The sequence below is a fragment of the Lethenteron reissneri genome, chromosome 64 (assembly GCF_015708825.2).
Source record: "Lethenteron reissneri isolate LAM-NWPU_2019-01 chromosome 64, ASM1570882v1, whole genome shotgun sequence".
Classification (NCBI taxonomy): domain Eukaryota; kingdom Metazoa; phylum Chordata; class Hyperoartia; order Petromyzontiformes; family Petromyzontidae; genus Lethenteron; species Lethenteron reissneri.
This window is the reverse complement of record NC_083842.1, coordinates 1,289,213-1,306,368: the sequence shown is the minus strand read 5'-3', so window position 1 is coordinate 1,306,368 and position 17,156 is coordinate 1,289,213. Positions and strand designations below refer to the sequence as shown.

At 38.8% G+C, this 17,156-nt stretch overlaps 1 protein-coding gene across 1 annotated transcript in view; it reads right to left on the bottom strand.

Moving 5' to 3' along the window:
* Nucleotides 1-5,526: 5,526 nt before the first annotated feature.
* The window catches only part of LOC133359281 (uncharacterized), a 74,025-nt gene continuing 62,395 nt past the window's right edge, over nt 5,527-17,156 (bottom strand). The window contains exons 34-43 of the mRNA XM_061577771.1: nt 16,638-16,701; nt 15,743-15,858; nt 15,477-15,587; nt 14,755-14,824; nt 13,827-13,942; nt 13,550-13,660; nt 11,969-12,022; nt 10,323-10,370; nt 9,181-9,231; nt 5,527-6,906 (exon numbers count right to left, since the gene is read on the bottom strand). Of these exons, the coding sequence (XP_061433755.1) occupies nt 6,854-6,906; nt 9,181-9,231; nt 10,323-10,370; nt 11,969-12,022; nt 13,550-13,660; nt 13,827-13,942; nt 14,755-14,824; nt 15,477-15,587; nt 15,743-15,858; nt 16,638-16,701 (794 nt within the window). The 3' untranslated portion in view covers nt 5,527-6,853. The remainder of the gene's footprint in view (nt 6,907-9,180; nt 9,232-10,322; nt 10,371-11,968; nt 12,023-13,549; nt 13,661-13,826; nt 13,943-14,754; nt 14,825-15,476; nt 15,588-15,742; nt 15,859-16,637; nt 16,702-17,156) is intronic.

Below are 17,156 nucleotides of genomic sequence, written 5' to 3'. Positions count from 1 at the left end.
ATTGTGTTGATGTTTCCAAGTGTTAACAAATGGTGTATCTGTGCTGTGTTTTTCTATCAGTTTTACCTCATTCAATTCAATAAATTACGTTTGGAGTCGGATGTTCACCCTGGCTCTGAGGGTTTATTGGATGCGAGGTTAACTACTCGGATAGCGGTGCAACGCAGCGCACAGCAAGGCTGAGACAGGTACTGTACATGGAGAAAGTTAACGTGAGGTACTGTACAATGTGAAAGTTAACGTGAGGTACTGTACAAGGAGAAAGTTAATGTGATGTACTGTACAATGGTAAAGTTAACGTGAGGTACTGTACAAAGGGAAAGTTAACGTGATGTACTTTACAATGGTAAATTTAACGTGAGGTACTGTACAAGGGTAAAGTTAACGTGAGGTACTGTACAAGGGGAAAGTTAACGTGAGGTACTGTACAAGGAGAAAGTTAACGTGAGGTAATGTACAAGGGAAAAGTTAACGTGAGGTACTGTACAATGTGAAAGTTAATGTGAGGTACTGTACAAGGGGAAGTTAACGTGAGGTACTGTACAAGGGTAAAGTTAACGTGAGGTAATGTACAAGGGAAAAGTTAACGTGAGGTACTGTACAAGGGTAAAGTTAACGTGAGGTACTGTACAAAGAGAAAGTTAACATGAGGTACTGTACAAAGAGAAAGTTAACGTGATTTACTGTACAATGGAAAAGTTAACGTGAGGTACTGTACAAGGCAAAAGTTAACGTGAGGTACTGTACAAGGCAAAAGTTAACGTGAGGTAATGTACAATGGAAAAGTTAACGTCAGGTACTGTACAAGGGGAAAGTTAACGTGAGATACTGTACAAGGAAAACGTTAACGTGAGGTACTGTACAAGGGGAAAGTTAACGTGAGGTACTGTACGAGGAGAAAGTTAACGTGAGGTACTGTACAATGGGAATGTTAACGTGAGGTACTGTACAAGGGGAAAGTTAACGTGAGGTACTGTAGAATGGTAAAGTTAACGTGAGGTACTGTACAATTGGAAAGTTAACGTGAGGTACTGTACAAGGGTAAAGTGAACGTGATGTACTGTACAATGGGAAAGTGAACGTGAAGTACTGTACAATAGGAAAGTTAACGTGGGGTACTGTACAAAGGGAAAGTTAACATGAGGTACTGTACAATGGTAAAGTTAACGTGAGGTAATGTACAATGGAAATATTAACGTCAGGTAATGTACAATGGTAAAGTTAACGTGAGCTACTGTGCAATGGTAAAGTTAACGTAGGGTACTGTACAATGGGAAAATTAACGTGAGGTACTCTACAATGGTAAAGTTAACTTGAGGTACTGTACATGTGGAAAGTGAACGTGAGGTACTGTACAATTGGGGAAGTTAACTTGAGGTACTGTACAATGGTAAAGTTAACGTGAGGTAATGTACAAGGGGAAAGTTAACGTGAGGTACTGTACAAGGGGAAAGGGAACGTGAGGTAATGTACAATGGTAAAGTTAACGTGAGGTGCTTTACAATGTAAAGTTAACGTGAGGTACTGTACAATGTAAAAGTTAACGTGAGGTGCTGTACAAGGGGAAAGTTAACGTGAGATACTGTACAAGGAAAACGTTAACGTGAGGTACTGTACAAGGGGAAAGTTAACGTGAGGTACTGTACGAGGAGAAAGTTAACGTGAGGTACTGTACAATGGGAACGTTAACGTGAGGTACTGTACAAGGGGAAAGTTAACGTGAGGTACTGTAGAATGGTAAAGTTAACGTGAGGTACTGTACAATGGAAAAGTTAACATGAGGTACTGTACAAGGAAAACGTTAACATGAGGTACTGTACAAGGGGAAAGTTAAAGTGAGGTAATGTACAAGGGAAAAGTTAACGTGAGGTACTGTACAAGGGTAAAGTTAACGTGAGGTACTGTACAAAGAGAAAGTTAACATGAGGTACTGTACAAAGAGAAAGTTAACGTGATTTACTGTACAATGGAAAAGTTAACGTGAGGTACTGTACAAGGCAAAAGTTAACGTGAGGTAATGTACAATGGGAAAGTTAACGTGAGGTACTGTACAAGGCAAAAGTTAACGTGAGGTAATGTACAATGGGAAAGTTAACGTGAGGTACTGTACAAGGCAAAAGTTAACGTGAGGTAATGTACAATGGAAAAGTTAACGTCAGGTACTGTACAAGGGGAAAGTTAACGTGAGATACTGTACAAGGAAAACGTTAACGTGAGGTACTGTACAAGGGGAAAGTTAACGTGAGGTACTGTACAATGGGGAAGTTAACGTGAGGTACTGTACAATGGGAATGTTAACGTGAGGTACTGTACAAGGGGAAAGTTAACGTGAGGTACTGTACAATGGGAATGTTAACGTGAGGTACTGTACAAGGGGAAAGTTAACGTGAGGTACTGTACAATTGGAAAGTTAACGTGAGGTACTGTAGAATGGTAAAGTTAACGTGAGGTACTGTAGAATGGTAAAGTTAACGTGAGGTACTGTACAATTGGAAAGTTAACGTGAGGTACTGTACAAGGGTAAAGTGAACGTGATGTACTGTACAATGGGAAAGTGAACGTGAAGTACTGTACAATAGGAAAGTTAACGTGGGGTACTGTACAAAGGGAAAGTTAACATGAGGTACTGTACAATGGTAAAGTTAACGTGAGGTAATGTACAATGGAAATATTAACGTCAGGTAATGTACAATGGTAAAGTTAACGTGAGCTACTGTGCAATGGTAAAGTTAACGTAGGGTACTGTACAATGGGAAAATTAACGTGAGGTACTCTACAATGGTAAAGTTAACTTGAGGTACTGTACATGTGGAAAGTGAACGTGAGGTACTGTACAATTGGGGAAGTTAACTTGAGGTACTGTACAATGGTAAAGTTAACGTGAGGTAATGTACAAGGGGAAAGTTAACGTGAGGTACTGTACAAGGGGAAAGGGAACGTGAGGTAATGTACAATGGTAAAGTTAACGTGAGGTGCTTTACAATGTAAAGTTAACGTGAGGTACTGTACAATGTAAAAGTTAACGTGAGGTGCTGTACAAGGGGAAAGTTAACGTGAGATACTGTACAAGGAAAACGTTAACGTGAGGTACTGTACAAGGGGAAAGTTAACGTGAGGTACTGTACGAGGAGAAAGTTAACGTGAGGTACTGTACAATGGGAACGTTAACGTGAGGTACTGTACAAGGGGAAAGTTAACGTGAGGTACTGTAGAATGGTAAAGTTAACGTGAGGTACTGTACAATGGAAAAGTTAACATGAGGTACTGTACAAGGAAAACGTTAACATGAGGTACTGTACAATTGGAAAGTTAACGTGAGGTACTGTACAAGGGTAAAGTTAACGTGAGGTAATGTACAATGGGAAAGATAACGTGAGGTACTGTACAATGGTAAAGATAACGTGATGTACTGTACAATGGTAAAGTTAACGTGATGTACTGTACAAGGGGAACGTTAACGTGAGGTACTGTACAAGGAAACAGTTAACGTGAGGTACTGTACATGGCGAAAGTTAACGTGAAGTAACTTTTAATTTGAGTCTGAAATCGATTATTCGTTTATTGATAATCGTTCAACATCTCAAACCTCTTCATGGTGATGAATTGGTCATGACCACAGTATCTTATTTAAACCTTTAAAATTAACCAGCTTGACTATTCTATATCGTTGATACACTCTGAAGCCCTTAAAGTACAATCTTGATTTGAAGCTTTCGTGACTGCAGGAATCCATACTCTTTGGTTATTTCGGTACATTAGTCAGCGGGGATAAACTGATACACGTGTAATGACAATAGAGTCAACTTGACTGGTGGCCGCGAGAATGGATATCGCCTGATCAAACTAGTTGTAATTACTGGCGAAACGTCGTACTCGGATTTACGCGATCTAACCTGAAAAAAACCTCTTACGGATGATATTGGTCTCAAAAGCCTACGGAATAATTTAAGTATGGATGTTGCCCAGGTCATAGTCCTGAGACTGCATTATAAATACTGAGGACTCAATTCACCTCAACAATCCATGATCTGACATCACACAACCCCACTGAGTCTCTCTAGCGCATTTAAGGTCCTATCTGTCTGAAAACATTGATAGCAAATAAGTCCAAGTCTGTAGACTTAACATGACAGTAAAAACCCTTTATATATTTTATGAACATGTGTTCTCTGTAAAATAGCACACGTTGCAAAGATATATTGTATAAAATTGTAGATCTTAAATAAAACAATTGGGACAAAATTGGGCCATTTTGCTTTTTATGTTGGTGCTATACACTATTGTGGTGAAACATTTTTTTATTTGGCCCAAAGAAATATGGTATCAAATATGTTTTTTACTAAGGCCTACGAACGTTTGCTACTGCTACTATTAATCATGACAATAGCGATGGTGATGGATGCTGCAGTTGATGTTATTTATCCAGGAAAGCCTTACCGAGTTTGAAGACTTTTTAAATGAGTGCTGTCAAGACCAACCCAGCATGTGATTGACAATGTAGGGTGCATGGCTGCAACGCACTGATTTTTAAGCTTGCGTCTCACTCCCATCGCCTTACTTCGCTGCATGGCAGATATCGGCATCGCGCAATGCGAGAACTACTCATTTTTGGGGGCTGCTGGGCTATGGAGCAGGGAATTTGGGATTTGAACGGGCTGCTCAGAGGTCGACTGTGCCCATGAAGCACACACATTGCGCATTGCACGTGTGCCACTGTCCTGCACACACTAGCATTGCCCATTCCAAAGAAAATGAGACTGGACATGCAGGAAATGTGTGGGCACATGCGAATCTGTCGGATGATGCCTACGTTTGTTTGCAGACCGGGGACGCTTTCACAGCATCGGCTCTTCGGAGAGCAGCAACACAACTTAACTGCGAGTAGTACAGCCACACACCGGAAATACACATTACATGTTTTAGACTGGAAATACACGTGAATAATTAGTTGTATATATTGCTATCTAGCATTAAACACAAAATGCATATATAATAATTAATTTATAATACATGTTATATACTGATTTATAGTATTGTTTGTGTTATCTTTATGACTAACAGGGGCGTTTAATTGTTGTAGCCGCTAACCAGACTTTTCAACGAGTCGGACCAGTGCTCCCCCCTCATTAGTTCGGCTCGCCGGGGTTTTACTGCACGCGTAAATGCTGCTGTGAAACTCGTTCACTGTAGCGACTTGGAGTTCAGGTGGATGGATCGCACAGGAATATTATGCCGTTGACCAGTTAGAATCCAGAGGCAGGCCACTGTGACACACGCACGTGCTTTGGCGCTGCGCTGCTTGCAGGAGGCAGTACAAAGTGGGTTTGTGACGAGATGTCTCTGGGGCGTGTTGAGTGCTCTCTGGCATGCATGTAGTTTCTCCGGTTTCAAAGAAAATAATGCAAAACAAATGGCCAAACATCCCAAGCAGGGTGTTTATAATAACACTGCAAAAAACGAATTGAGGGCAAATGTTGTTTAAAAGCACATTAATATGGTCCAACATTATCATTGACAAGTGCAAAACACATTTCACACCAAGCTTTATTGAAATAATTGTAATTACACCAAGAGTACAAGCTGCATTATTGTGAGAATTTTAAGTGTTTACTTCTATTTCTTATTTATTACCAATGCTATTAGAACTGCTCTACGTGATTTCTGAGTAGATGCAACAAAAACGTAAATGTTATGGATAACATAAATGGATAATATAAACCACTCTACAGATAACAAACCACAAACTAATCATGACACAGAGTTAACATGCTAATTATTGTCTCTGCTAGAATGTATAATGGCAAAGGTTAATTATAATGTTGAGCTATGAGTAGGGTATATACGTAGAAAGCCAGAAGAATAGCGATTCCATTATTTAAAACTGGGCTGCATAATGGCCGCATCTATAACAAGTGCTCTGTTTTAGTATCCTTGGAAATCTGACAATGGAAGTCACTGGGATTGCGAATTATGAATGGTCCTTATTGTATAGCCACATTCAAATAACGATGCAATTTGTCCTCATCTATTGCACGTGTTCCTGTGTCGATTATTGAGATTTAAAATCTTATCCTTTGTATTCATTAAACGTCACTCGAGGTAATTTAAAGTACAAATAGATAGCCACTTAACCATAATAATATATTCAAAATGTAATTCTCACACTACAAATATAATATATAGTCAACTTTTTATTATGCGGGGTATTGAGAGGCAGGGGTGGCCAGATAATAAAAGACACATTTTTGATCGCGGATGTGAATTAAGCTCTAAAATCTATGGAGAGTGGAGGCGATGACACAATGTGTTGTCCATATTTATTGCAATCGGCTTTCCTGCATGTTTGTGGTCATGCAGAAAACATGGTTAAAGGCATCCCGGATATTTACCTCACCGATAATTGAGATAACTGTATACGTGCATTTATAATGACTCAATAAGGTTGTTGCGTTTTGCTGTATAGCTGCAATGATTGAGAAAAGTTGCTGCTTTGTGCATTGGCGCAAGGTGCATCACATGGCTTCCTTTGTGGTGGTTTACTGACTTTGTTACATGGCCATAACATAACTAGTAAGCTATATTGTTACAGAGTACAGTGGGCTTGAGAATCTTAACTACTTAAAAAGATACGACTTAAAACTATGAGTGTATTTTTATGAATACCATGTCTAAATGTTATAATTTCCCAAAATCAACTTAAAAACTGTCAGAGTAAACATAACCTTCTAATGTATCCCAAAATTTGCAAATTTAAGTTTCAAAAATATTAATGAGAAATAAAATCAGGTGTTTTCAGTGATTGATTGTTGTATTGCAACAACAACCCATCTTAAACATATTCAAGAGAAGGTGTTTAGTTTTCCTCCATAGCCTTTATGATCTCAAGAACAGTTTCCATGTCCAAGTCTGAAATGAAAAATCAACATGTTCTCATTAGAATGTTGACACTTCTGGTTGGTAAGCAGCCATGCATGTATTTAAATATCTCCCCACATGTATGCTCATACATTTCATCTACCACAAGACTTTGCACTTGCTGGTTTATGATGTACATAATTGACTCACATGGTTAATAAGCACCATATTAATTTATTGATCATGCATTGACAATGTCTATTTTCCACGTTAATTTGGCAACAGAGATTTACAAAACATTAAACTAAGCATTCGCAAATCATGTCCTTTGTTTTGGTACAGCTACTACTAAAGAGTGCCACTGAACTACTGGGTACAGTTGGTAAAGTGCTACCTGTAACATTGCTGCTGTAATATATAGTCAACTCATAACTGGGTTGATTTATGCATTTGTTCTGAATATGCTGGTGTAAAAAAAAAAACTTTTGTTCTGAACTATGTAGGATAAATAAAAGACTAACTTTAGTTTAGTCAAGGCTGTTGAAATTGGAAAAAGCTAATGACTGTCTTTGGTGCTTCAGAAAAAAACCTCATCTGAAAAAAGTTAATGCATCAGGCTAAACGAGACAGCCAAGACATGCAAGACGGTAAACAGACGAGAAAGGCAACAATGCAGGTTAAGCAGCACAACATGGAAATATAGGATGGCAGATGGAATCTTGTAGCTGCTGATGATGTATAAAAGGCCTTCATCTGGCCACTAGACTGAGAATGATAGTGATTGAGGCAACCTTGTGAAGCGGCGTTAGCACTGGCAGCTAATAATGTACACATCCAGCAAAAGATCATGTTTGTTCATAACATAACAACATGGTAATGTAATCACATTTTAACGTGTAATACCATGGAAAACTAAACGGGGCATTGCTAAGGATACATAACCTCACACATATAAAGATCATTAGGTAGGAATTATTGCGTTTAACTTGGAATACTTTTACCACCAGTCTGACACCTGGCTATTTGTGGAAAGTCTATAATTACTGATACGTAATAGGGTTTTGCACCCTTTTTCTGGCAACAAAAAAGGTGTGAAGATGTTAAAACACCAAACTGAAACCTTTTACAAGGAATCATGTCTGCATTAACCACAATGCTTGTGGTCAGAATGCAAACAAAAACATACTCTGATAATATATGCATTGTCCTTGAAACTAAATGGTCCCTGCCAGAGACAGCTTTCCTTAGAGCCTAGTCTCAAAAGGCGTACAGCACAAAGACAATGCATATATTATCAGAGTATGTTTTTTGTTTGCATTCTGACCACAACTATTGTGGTTCATGCAGACATGATTCCTTGTAAAAGGTTTCAGTTTGGTGTTTTAACATCTTAACACCTGTTTTGTTGCCAGTAAAAAGGGGAAAAACCTATTATCATATTTTGATACTGGCAAAGGAGGTCCCATGATGTCTATAATTACTGGTTGCTAAACAGACTTTTTATCTGATGAAACATGTAAAGTAAAACTAGTTGGACTCAGTTAAGGGTAAGATTTAAAGGCTACCTGAAACTAAAACGGAAATAACTTTTAAAAATAAATGTAACCAAAAAACATGGTCTGGAATAGATCGCATGGGAAGTAATAATCTGTATGATGTGGCATTTTGCAATGTGTACTTCTGTAAACTACGTGGTCTGCTGCTAATGACATGCTATTGTTTTTATAGATTATTAATATGCATAAATCAAACATTAATTTAATAAACATATATTTAAACAGTCAATTATATGCTTCATTTATACAAACTGGAACAGATATACCAACTTCCTGATCACGTAAACATCAAAAGTGAAGGCACTGCGCTTGTGTGTGCCTAGCCAGTATTGTGTTTGAGTGATAAGCAAAGGAAACCTGGTTTGCAGGGATTGATGCTTTGCTTAATACTGTTTAAAGAACACTCCCCATTCAGGGCAGAGGTGAACCAATGCTGCACCACGGTGGTGCCAATTGCGAATGCAATGTACTTAATTTTATGTGACGGATATCCATTTACCTTGTATACATTAATTTAATTTTTTAAGCCTTTTTAAAGAGTAATGGGACGAATCTAGGTTTCACAAAAATAATTAAAGTACTTTTAAATTACCCGATTGTGTTCTGCAGTAAAAACGTGACCCATATGTAAGTGTTCTTACGTAACTTCAAGTGAATAAAAACATTTAAAACAGAGCTACAACTACCATTAACTGAAATTGCCAACAAGACTTCAAATAGTTATTTTCTTGAGTAGAGCCAACTACACTCTCGCAAAAACACAGCTTACCATCGTCTTGCTTTCGTTTTGGGGGACTGGAAGCTGCTCCTCCTGCTGGATCTGAAGAACACAGTGCAGAAGTCAGCAGGGAAATGTAACCTCAACCATACATTGTTACGTAGAGTCGCGCTAAACCCAATCTATATTTGCAATAACATTTGCTAAACTGTCTGTCGCAACATTTATTTGAGTAATTCACATCATACAGGTTCCAGGCAAGGATTATTCTGACCAGAGGCATGTATGAACATATGGTATTGAATTTCTGGTGATTGACAAATTGTGGAAAGTATAAATGGTGAGTGTCAGGTGGTACATAACTGGTGAGTTTTTGCTGGTGTCTGTGAGTTGTTAAGTGAATTTGAGTAGCGTCAGGTGAGTGGTGAGTGTGGTGACTGCCGAGTTGTAAGTGGCGAGTGGTGCTGTGAAAGTGGTGACTGGTGAGTGTCAGGTGACTAATGTCAGGTGTGCATCAAGTGTGGGGGGTCAGGTTTCACGTCACTGTCTATAGGATGGGCTTCCCTCGAGTTGGAAATAAAAATTATGTAAATCACACCATTGACCTACAGATGTTATTATGAGTAATGTAACATTAATTGTAATCTCTATCGAGTTATATCATCCATTGGTTAAAGTAAAGATCAATCTGTGGAGTGGTGAGTGTAAGAAATTATTTGACCAAATCCACACCACTGCAAGAAATCATGTTGATGAGGTCTGAATTAAACCTTGCGCACTTAGCCATGTTTACCACATCCCATAGGCCATACAACATTTAGCTTGAATTATGCAATGTATGTATGTATGATACCTCCGCTGCATTGAATATAATTGCAACTGTTGCTATATTTGCTTTAGAGAAGATTTTGCATTGAAACAATACCAAACATTGTTGGAAATATTTCAGAAGCTTACATGAAGGCAATAATAGGAATATGTTTCACCACAATGTATTATTTGAAGAAATTATACTTTAAATTAATACAATGCTGTTTTCATTTACAGTAGCAAATACATGTTTTTAGTCAAACTTGCTAAAGATGCATCTCAGGCTCTGATGCTGCTGAAACCTACAGCTACACATGAGTGACAGTGGTGTATGTGGGTGGAGCTGCCTTGTCTACCAAGCCTAACAGAGCAGTACACCGTACCATTCTGCTTGCGTTTTGGAGGGTGGGAATCGGCTGCCACTGCGAGATCTGAAGGAACAACAGAGAGCTTGTCAGCGAAATGCAATCTGGATTAAAGCATTAAGTCATAATCACTATCATATTTCATGGGATAAACCTGATCAAAATAGGAAACAAAATTGTCATGATTTTTTTAAATCACAAGTATGCTGAAGTTAGTCAGCTTGAAGGGAGATAAAAAATATATTCAGAATTAAACAACTTAATGCAGCTTTTGCAATGTCTTGTTTTCAAATTATACCCACAACAACCAATGGAAGCAAATGCTCACAAAATACAGGACAACTTGAACTGCTTTACGAATACTAATTATTACATATTTATGAAGCACCTTTTAGTGACAAATCACAAACAGGATTCCCACACATCTGTTTTTTTCCATAACTTCTACATTCCAAATTTCAAATTTTCTATGACTAAATATTTCAATGCATACAACAAAAAGGCCAGAAATTTGGATTTGTACAGGATCGGAAAGACAACCACAAAAGCAGCTCTTTTGTCAAGACGGCCTCCTCCCCTTCCAGCCATCCAAACCACCCACGTTAACACTACATACTGATAATAAAGTAAAAGAAGATTTAACGAAACAAGCCACCAGCTACTAATAGTTAAAGAGTACTCAATAGTGTAAAGGAAAACTCATGTTTTGCAATTGGTCTCATGAAGACTAGTCTACTTAAAATACTGTGGAAGAACACTGAACGCCAGATTTAGAGAAATCACCTAAATGGAAGACTGCCATAACCATGATTCAGAAATTCCACCAAATTGAATGGCTACCTGGAGTTAAAATTCATGACATTTAAAATGTTGGCTATTTTCCAAAAAAAATTCCACAGAATTTTCCATGACCGTGGGAATTCTAAGTCATTAGAGCACTGTACAAGTGAACATTTCAACACTTACGAAAGTATATATATATAAAAAGTGCTATGCAAAAAACTATCAAACAGATTGCACCAAGTGCTTGGTCTAGTTCTCCAAAAGCAATGGTATTAATGAAACGTTTCAATTGTGACTTAAAAACATTGACAGTGCTCTTGCGGTGGATATGGTTGGAGAGACCATTCCACTTGTGGGGAGCCACACAGCAGAAGTCCCGGTCTCCCTTGGACCACTAGTGGCAGCTCTCGACAGTAGATAAGAAGAGGCAACAACCCCAGGGTGGGTTTGCAAACCCAAGAAGGAGCGTATTGGGTGCGAATTCCTTGCAACTTGGAGTCAGTGCATTGAAATGAACAAGTGTCGGTCATTCCCTGGCGTTACAACGGTTATAGGAGTGATGGATTCTTCATGTTATAACACCTTTGGGAAATATTCTTATGAATTCTCTGCCATAGTATTCTACCATTAAATTAGCTATATACACTTGTCACTTTATAATGATAATTGAAACTCAGAAGCAAGATCTATTGCATCTCTAAGTTTAATGAATATGCTGCTAATGCCATTAGGCAGCTATGAATTTACAAATTATCTCATATCTAGATGACACAACAAATCAATGAGAATGTTAATAATGAATTGTTATGAACACCACTTTAATGACTGATGCTGCAAGAGTTAATTCGAATCACTGCCGACACTGACATGCTGGACCATACCTTTGAAGTCAAGGAGGCCGTCGAGATCGTCGCACATGCCTGCTAGAGCTGGAGCTAAACGAGCAAGAAAGGAAACAGGTTGGAAGGCAGCTCAGCCTCATGACTTGCATATTGCACGTCTCCTCACACACAGGAGCAGAATATAAATTCAAAGCCAAAGTGCATGTCCACAAATGTGCAATAGAGGGGCACTGCGCAAGTGGTGGAATCTACAATCCTAAGATGGAGACCAATCACTCAATCGGAAAACGTATGTTCACTTCCCAGAGATGATAAGCTAAGATAACTCAAACTCACAATCTTCTGATTGTAAATGAAGTGCTCTAACCAAAGCAACAAAAGCAGCCAGACATACAGGAGTAACATACACAGTAGTTAACATGTTCAATGCAAAAAGGAAAAATAGGAAATGTTTGTTTTAAGTGGTAGTTACATTGTGACATTATTTTCAACAGTAGCAGTGCCATCTTCTTGGTTCTTTCGGTAAAGTCCCTTCTACGTGACTTTACCGAAAGAACCAAGAAGATGAATCCCTGCAGTCACGAAAGCTTTAAATCGAAAAGTAGCAGTGCCAGTTTAATTCCCAAATGTATACACCTCCCATGATAAATCATTTGTGTACACCTGTATTCTTCCCTTGTGAGGACTGGACTTCCATGAAAATGAGATGCAACTTCTTCCTGGATCAAATTATTTCATATAGTTTCTAAGTGTGTGTGTATATTACAAATGAATACGTTTATTGTACGAAGGCATGAAATGTAGAATTGTAAAGTTAAGTATGGAGGTTATAAGAGTAGGACACAATTTTAGACACAATTTAATGTTAATCTATTGCAATCTTTCCAGACCACAGGATGGACACTCCGTAACATTACTCAACACTCCATAAAACTACGCATGCAATCAGGACGCTGCATTAAACATGAATGTTGCTAAATAGGTTAAACCCGGCGCTGTATGTAGCCGAGCAGCCTTGGGTGAAAGCTATACGACTAAAGCAAAACGCTCAATACCACGAGTATATGTTTTGACGATTCATGTTAATGTAGTTTTGAAGTCCATTGACTTTGCTAACCTTAAATGTTTTTTTCGTATAATTACATGAACTCCTGTCAGATTTGGAAGTACAGTACTATGTTCATATCTCAGCACAGTAAATGTAATGTTTACGAGGAAATGAAGAAGTCCCTGCACTACTATTGAGCTCAGACTATACAAATATAAACTATTTTTATTTTACCAGGTAAAGCCCACTGAGCTATATAGCTCTTTTCAGAAGTGACCTGACCACAAATTATAGTTCAACGAAGTGGCTTATCATGTGGACATTTATAGTAGTTTCTAAATATGGAGGCAAAAACCGGAGACCGGGAGAAAAATCCACGATCATGGGGAGAACATGGAAACTCCAATTATAAAGCGTCGGGGTCAGGATCAAATCCACTACCTCCTGTATACCAGACGAGGTAGTGAACATCTCGCCACCGTGGCGCCTCAAATACACATCAATATAATGGATGTACACAAATATTTTAGCAGTAGTTGTTTTCAAACAAGATCAAATGAAACATGACTTACTCTCCTTTGCAGAGAAATTCATCATCATTGTCAAAATATCTGCCATGGCTTCCTGCAGCTTGATTCCCAAGCTGCCTGGAGGAGGAAATTGCTGCAGAGACTTGAACAGATCTGAAAAATGGAGTCATGTGGGGTTACAGATCACACACAGAGGCACACTTTCTGATTTGCTTGAAAGCAGTGTAATGTAATGCTACATTGATAAAAGAAATAACAAAGTAACGTAAAGTTCGTACTTAAAAAGGCCAGTGATGGCACTCGTGCAATGTTTACGTACCAGCACCTCCTGCCCGCAGGAAGGCTGCTTTTATGTTCATTTTAACCTCCATGGGAAGGTCAATGTTCATGATGGCAGGAAGGGTTTTGAGCACTTCAACTGTCTTGCGCTCAAAGCTGTCAGAAAGGGAAATGCATATAAGTTAACCACATTGTCTTTTTCCAAATGTGCTCGCTTAATTACAGCCAATAGGCAAACATACTGCAACAGTGAGCAAAGAATGATTGGAACAATGCTGTACTGGTACTGGTGCCACCATGGCGTTTGCGACGTAGTTCAGGTGCAACAACACATGCATTGCTCTATACAGTTTGCTTCTCTGCTCTCTGTCAAACTATCCTAGGGTAGATGCGTTAACGTGTTCAGACGAGCAGCACTAGCATTGCCTCCAGTCCCAAAAGTAACTCAACGATCAATTCAGACTCAACATTAAATCAGAACAAGTTAGTTTGAAATAACTTTTTTTATGATTAGCTATTACATAAGGCTCAGGGACATTGTCATTTACAAATAAAATGCAAGAAAAGCTAAAAGTGCACAACAGCGTAGAGAGTGCATGCTTGGAATTGTATGAAAAGATAGAGAGAGGAACACATTGAGTGTTAAGGAAAGTAAGGGCAGGTCACTGAAAGGAACTCGTTAGCTTGTAGCTGCATCTGCAGCAGTTATAGGACACGACAGGATGGGAATGTGCAAATTAACAAGAAAAATGATGGCCAGTGATCAAGAATAACGACAGTGGTCAGACAAAGGAGTGAACGTACACAGGAATACATCAATAATAAAAGGCTGAGATGGTTTTAATTGCAAGACAGTGATATATGTTGATGGCTTGGGGAGGCCTTCATCCAGCAGACAATAGATCATGGCTGCTGATGACTACTAGGGTTTAAAGCATTAAAAATGCACGTGTGTAGTTGCTACTCACCAGTATTCCTTCTTCAGGTGAGTTACGAGTTTTATAATGGGCTCAATCGCACCTTCATCCCATTCTGAATCTGTAACAGTACAGCATAGAATGCAACATATGCTTTAGATCGTTTATTTAAGCATCACAGCAAGCAATGCAATCATGCAGTCCGCAGTCACATACAAGTAGGTAAATATATAAAATTTTTGATAACTGGTTTTCCGTTATATTTAAATAAACTAAGGATAGTAGGTTTTTGTATTATAGACCACAAACATGGAGAAAAATGAAAATGGAGTAAATTAAATGTAGACATTAATGAAAATTCTTCAAATCTGTCGGCCAACAGCAAACAAGTCAACTTCATTATATGGGCAGTTTTCTAAATGCTCTATGGCACAACATTTATCTCCGAAACTGATTGGTCCACACCAAGGGATGGCTTTCTTTTGAGCCTCGACCCAATTGGTGCTCGACCAGAGGACAATGCATATATTATCATAGTGTGTTTTTTGTTTGCATTTTGACTGCAAGTATTGTGGTTAATGCAGACATGAATCCTTGTAAAAAGGTTTCAGTTTTGTTGCCAGAAAAAATGGGGAAAACCCTATTATTGTTATAATGTGGCTATATGTCAATATGATATGGAAATCACAAGATGAGACAAGACAGAGGCATCTTGAAAAAAGAACCTCCCCTGAGGCAGCAAACTCAAGAAGACCACCGATTGTTTTTCTTACCAATTTCTTTTGTGAAGCTCATCAGTAGCTCAAACAAGAGCTCAGTCACCATCTGGATTGGTGCCTCTGAGTCGTCTGGGGAGGGAGACTCTTGCATCTTCTTGAGAAGTTCTGGGAACCCCACACAGATTCCATGAGACCATGAATAAGCATAGTAATTCACTTCATTCATTTTCATCCTCAGACTGTATCTATATTACTCCGGGTTGTTATGAGATAAATCTGAAATAAGCCTACACAAAAATTGTCAACGTGTCAGCACTCACCTGCGCCACCATCCTTCACAAAGATTGTTTTCATGGCGATCTTTTCACTCTTTGTGCTGTCAAATGTCATCATCTCAATCAGTCTGTTCAGAGCCTGCACTGTAGAGTAGTCAAATCTGTCCGTGGAAAGGGGTTAAAATACATTAGATGGCAATGCTGCTGGTGTAGTGAAGAAATCTTGGTTGGTAATGATCTGGAAAATGTGAAAGTTCATTTTATAGAGCCTGAATAACATCTCAACAGTTTTGTATGTCTGTAGTAACACTTGAGTAAGGTGCTGTGGGATCTGTTGTGAGTTTTATGTGAAGCACACAGTAGCTGTAACTTGAAAAATGCCACCAGAAAACTCTTTCAAATTCCAGGTATCCTCATGTTTACCATGGTTAGAGAATCAGAATCTACCCAGCTTGCAGAGCACAGCAAACTTTCTATGTCAAGTCGAAGAAACTTAATTACATTTTAATATAGTGTAACATTTAATATTTTAAACACAGTTCTTTTTATAATTGTCCAGCAAAGTATATGTACCAATTAACCTATTTTATTTTATTTGTTTTAAAATGTAGCAATGGCTTTTATCAGGATAGTATCATCATCTCCACTATTGGATGAAGCCTTCCGTACCATATGCTGTTGCCATTCATCACAGTCTAGTCTGTTAATTTCCATATTATTCCTGCACCTAAGCTGATCTCATTGCACCATCTTCAAGGTGGTCATTCTGTTGGACACGTTCTCTCCTTGTCGGCCATCATCCCATCTAGCACTGTGTCCTGCCCAAGAGATTAATGCCAGAACATGCAAACCCCAAAGGAGGCCACTGTAACCATCATTGCAAGTCCCTTCTCTGGCTGCAAGGCATGCACGTGCTTAACAGCAGCCACCGGCTTCTCACCTGGACAGCTTCTTCAGGTCTCGAACCATCTCCCTCACTGGCTCCAGTTTCTTCATATCCAGGCCTATAATAGACAAACACCACCGTGACGTTTATTAAACACAAGCAAGCACTATTCCTGTATGTAATGTCAGCAATGGCATTCTTAAAAATACAAAGTAAAAATTCCAATCCATAGATCCAAATTTAGATTTTTGTAATCATTATAAAAAACAGTCATTTTCCAGTCCACTGTTGGATGCAGATTTCCCCCACACCTTTCATTCAGGGTAGTTTGGAGCATACTTCTCCATGCTGGCCATTGTAAAGGGTTGGGTGAGGGCCAGGACCAGGAGCAGTTCAGATATCGCTCACCCCTGACTTTAACCGTGCCTGGGAATTTAACTCGGGTAGTCAGGTTCATTGTGCTAATCCGATCGTGTTGATTACAATAACATAAAAACAATCGTAATTATCACGCAGAATGAGTGCCTTTAGAATGTTAGCTTAGAGTAGCAGGACATATCACTCGAACACAAT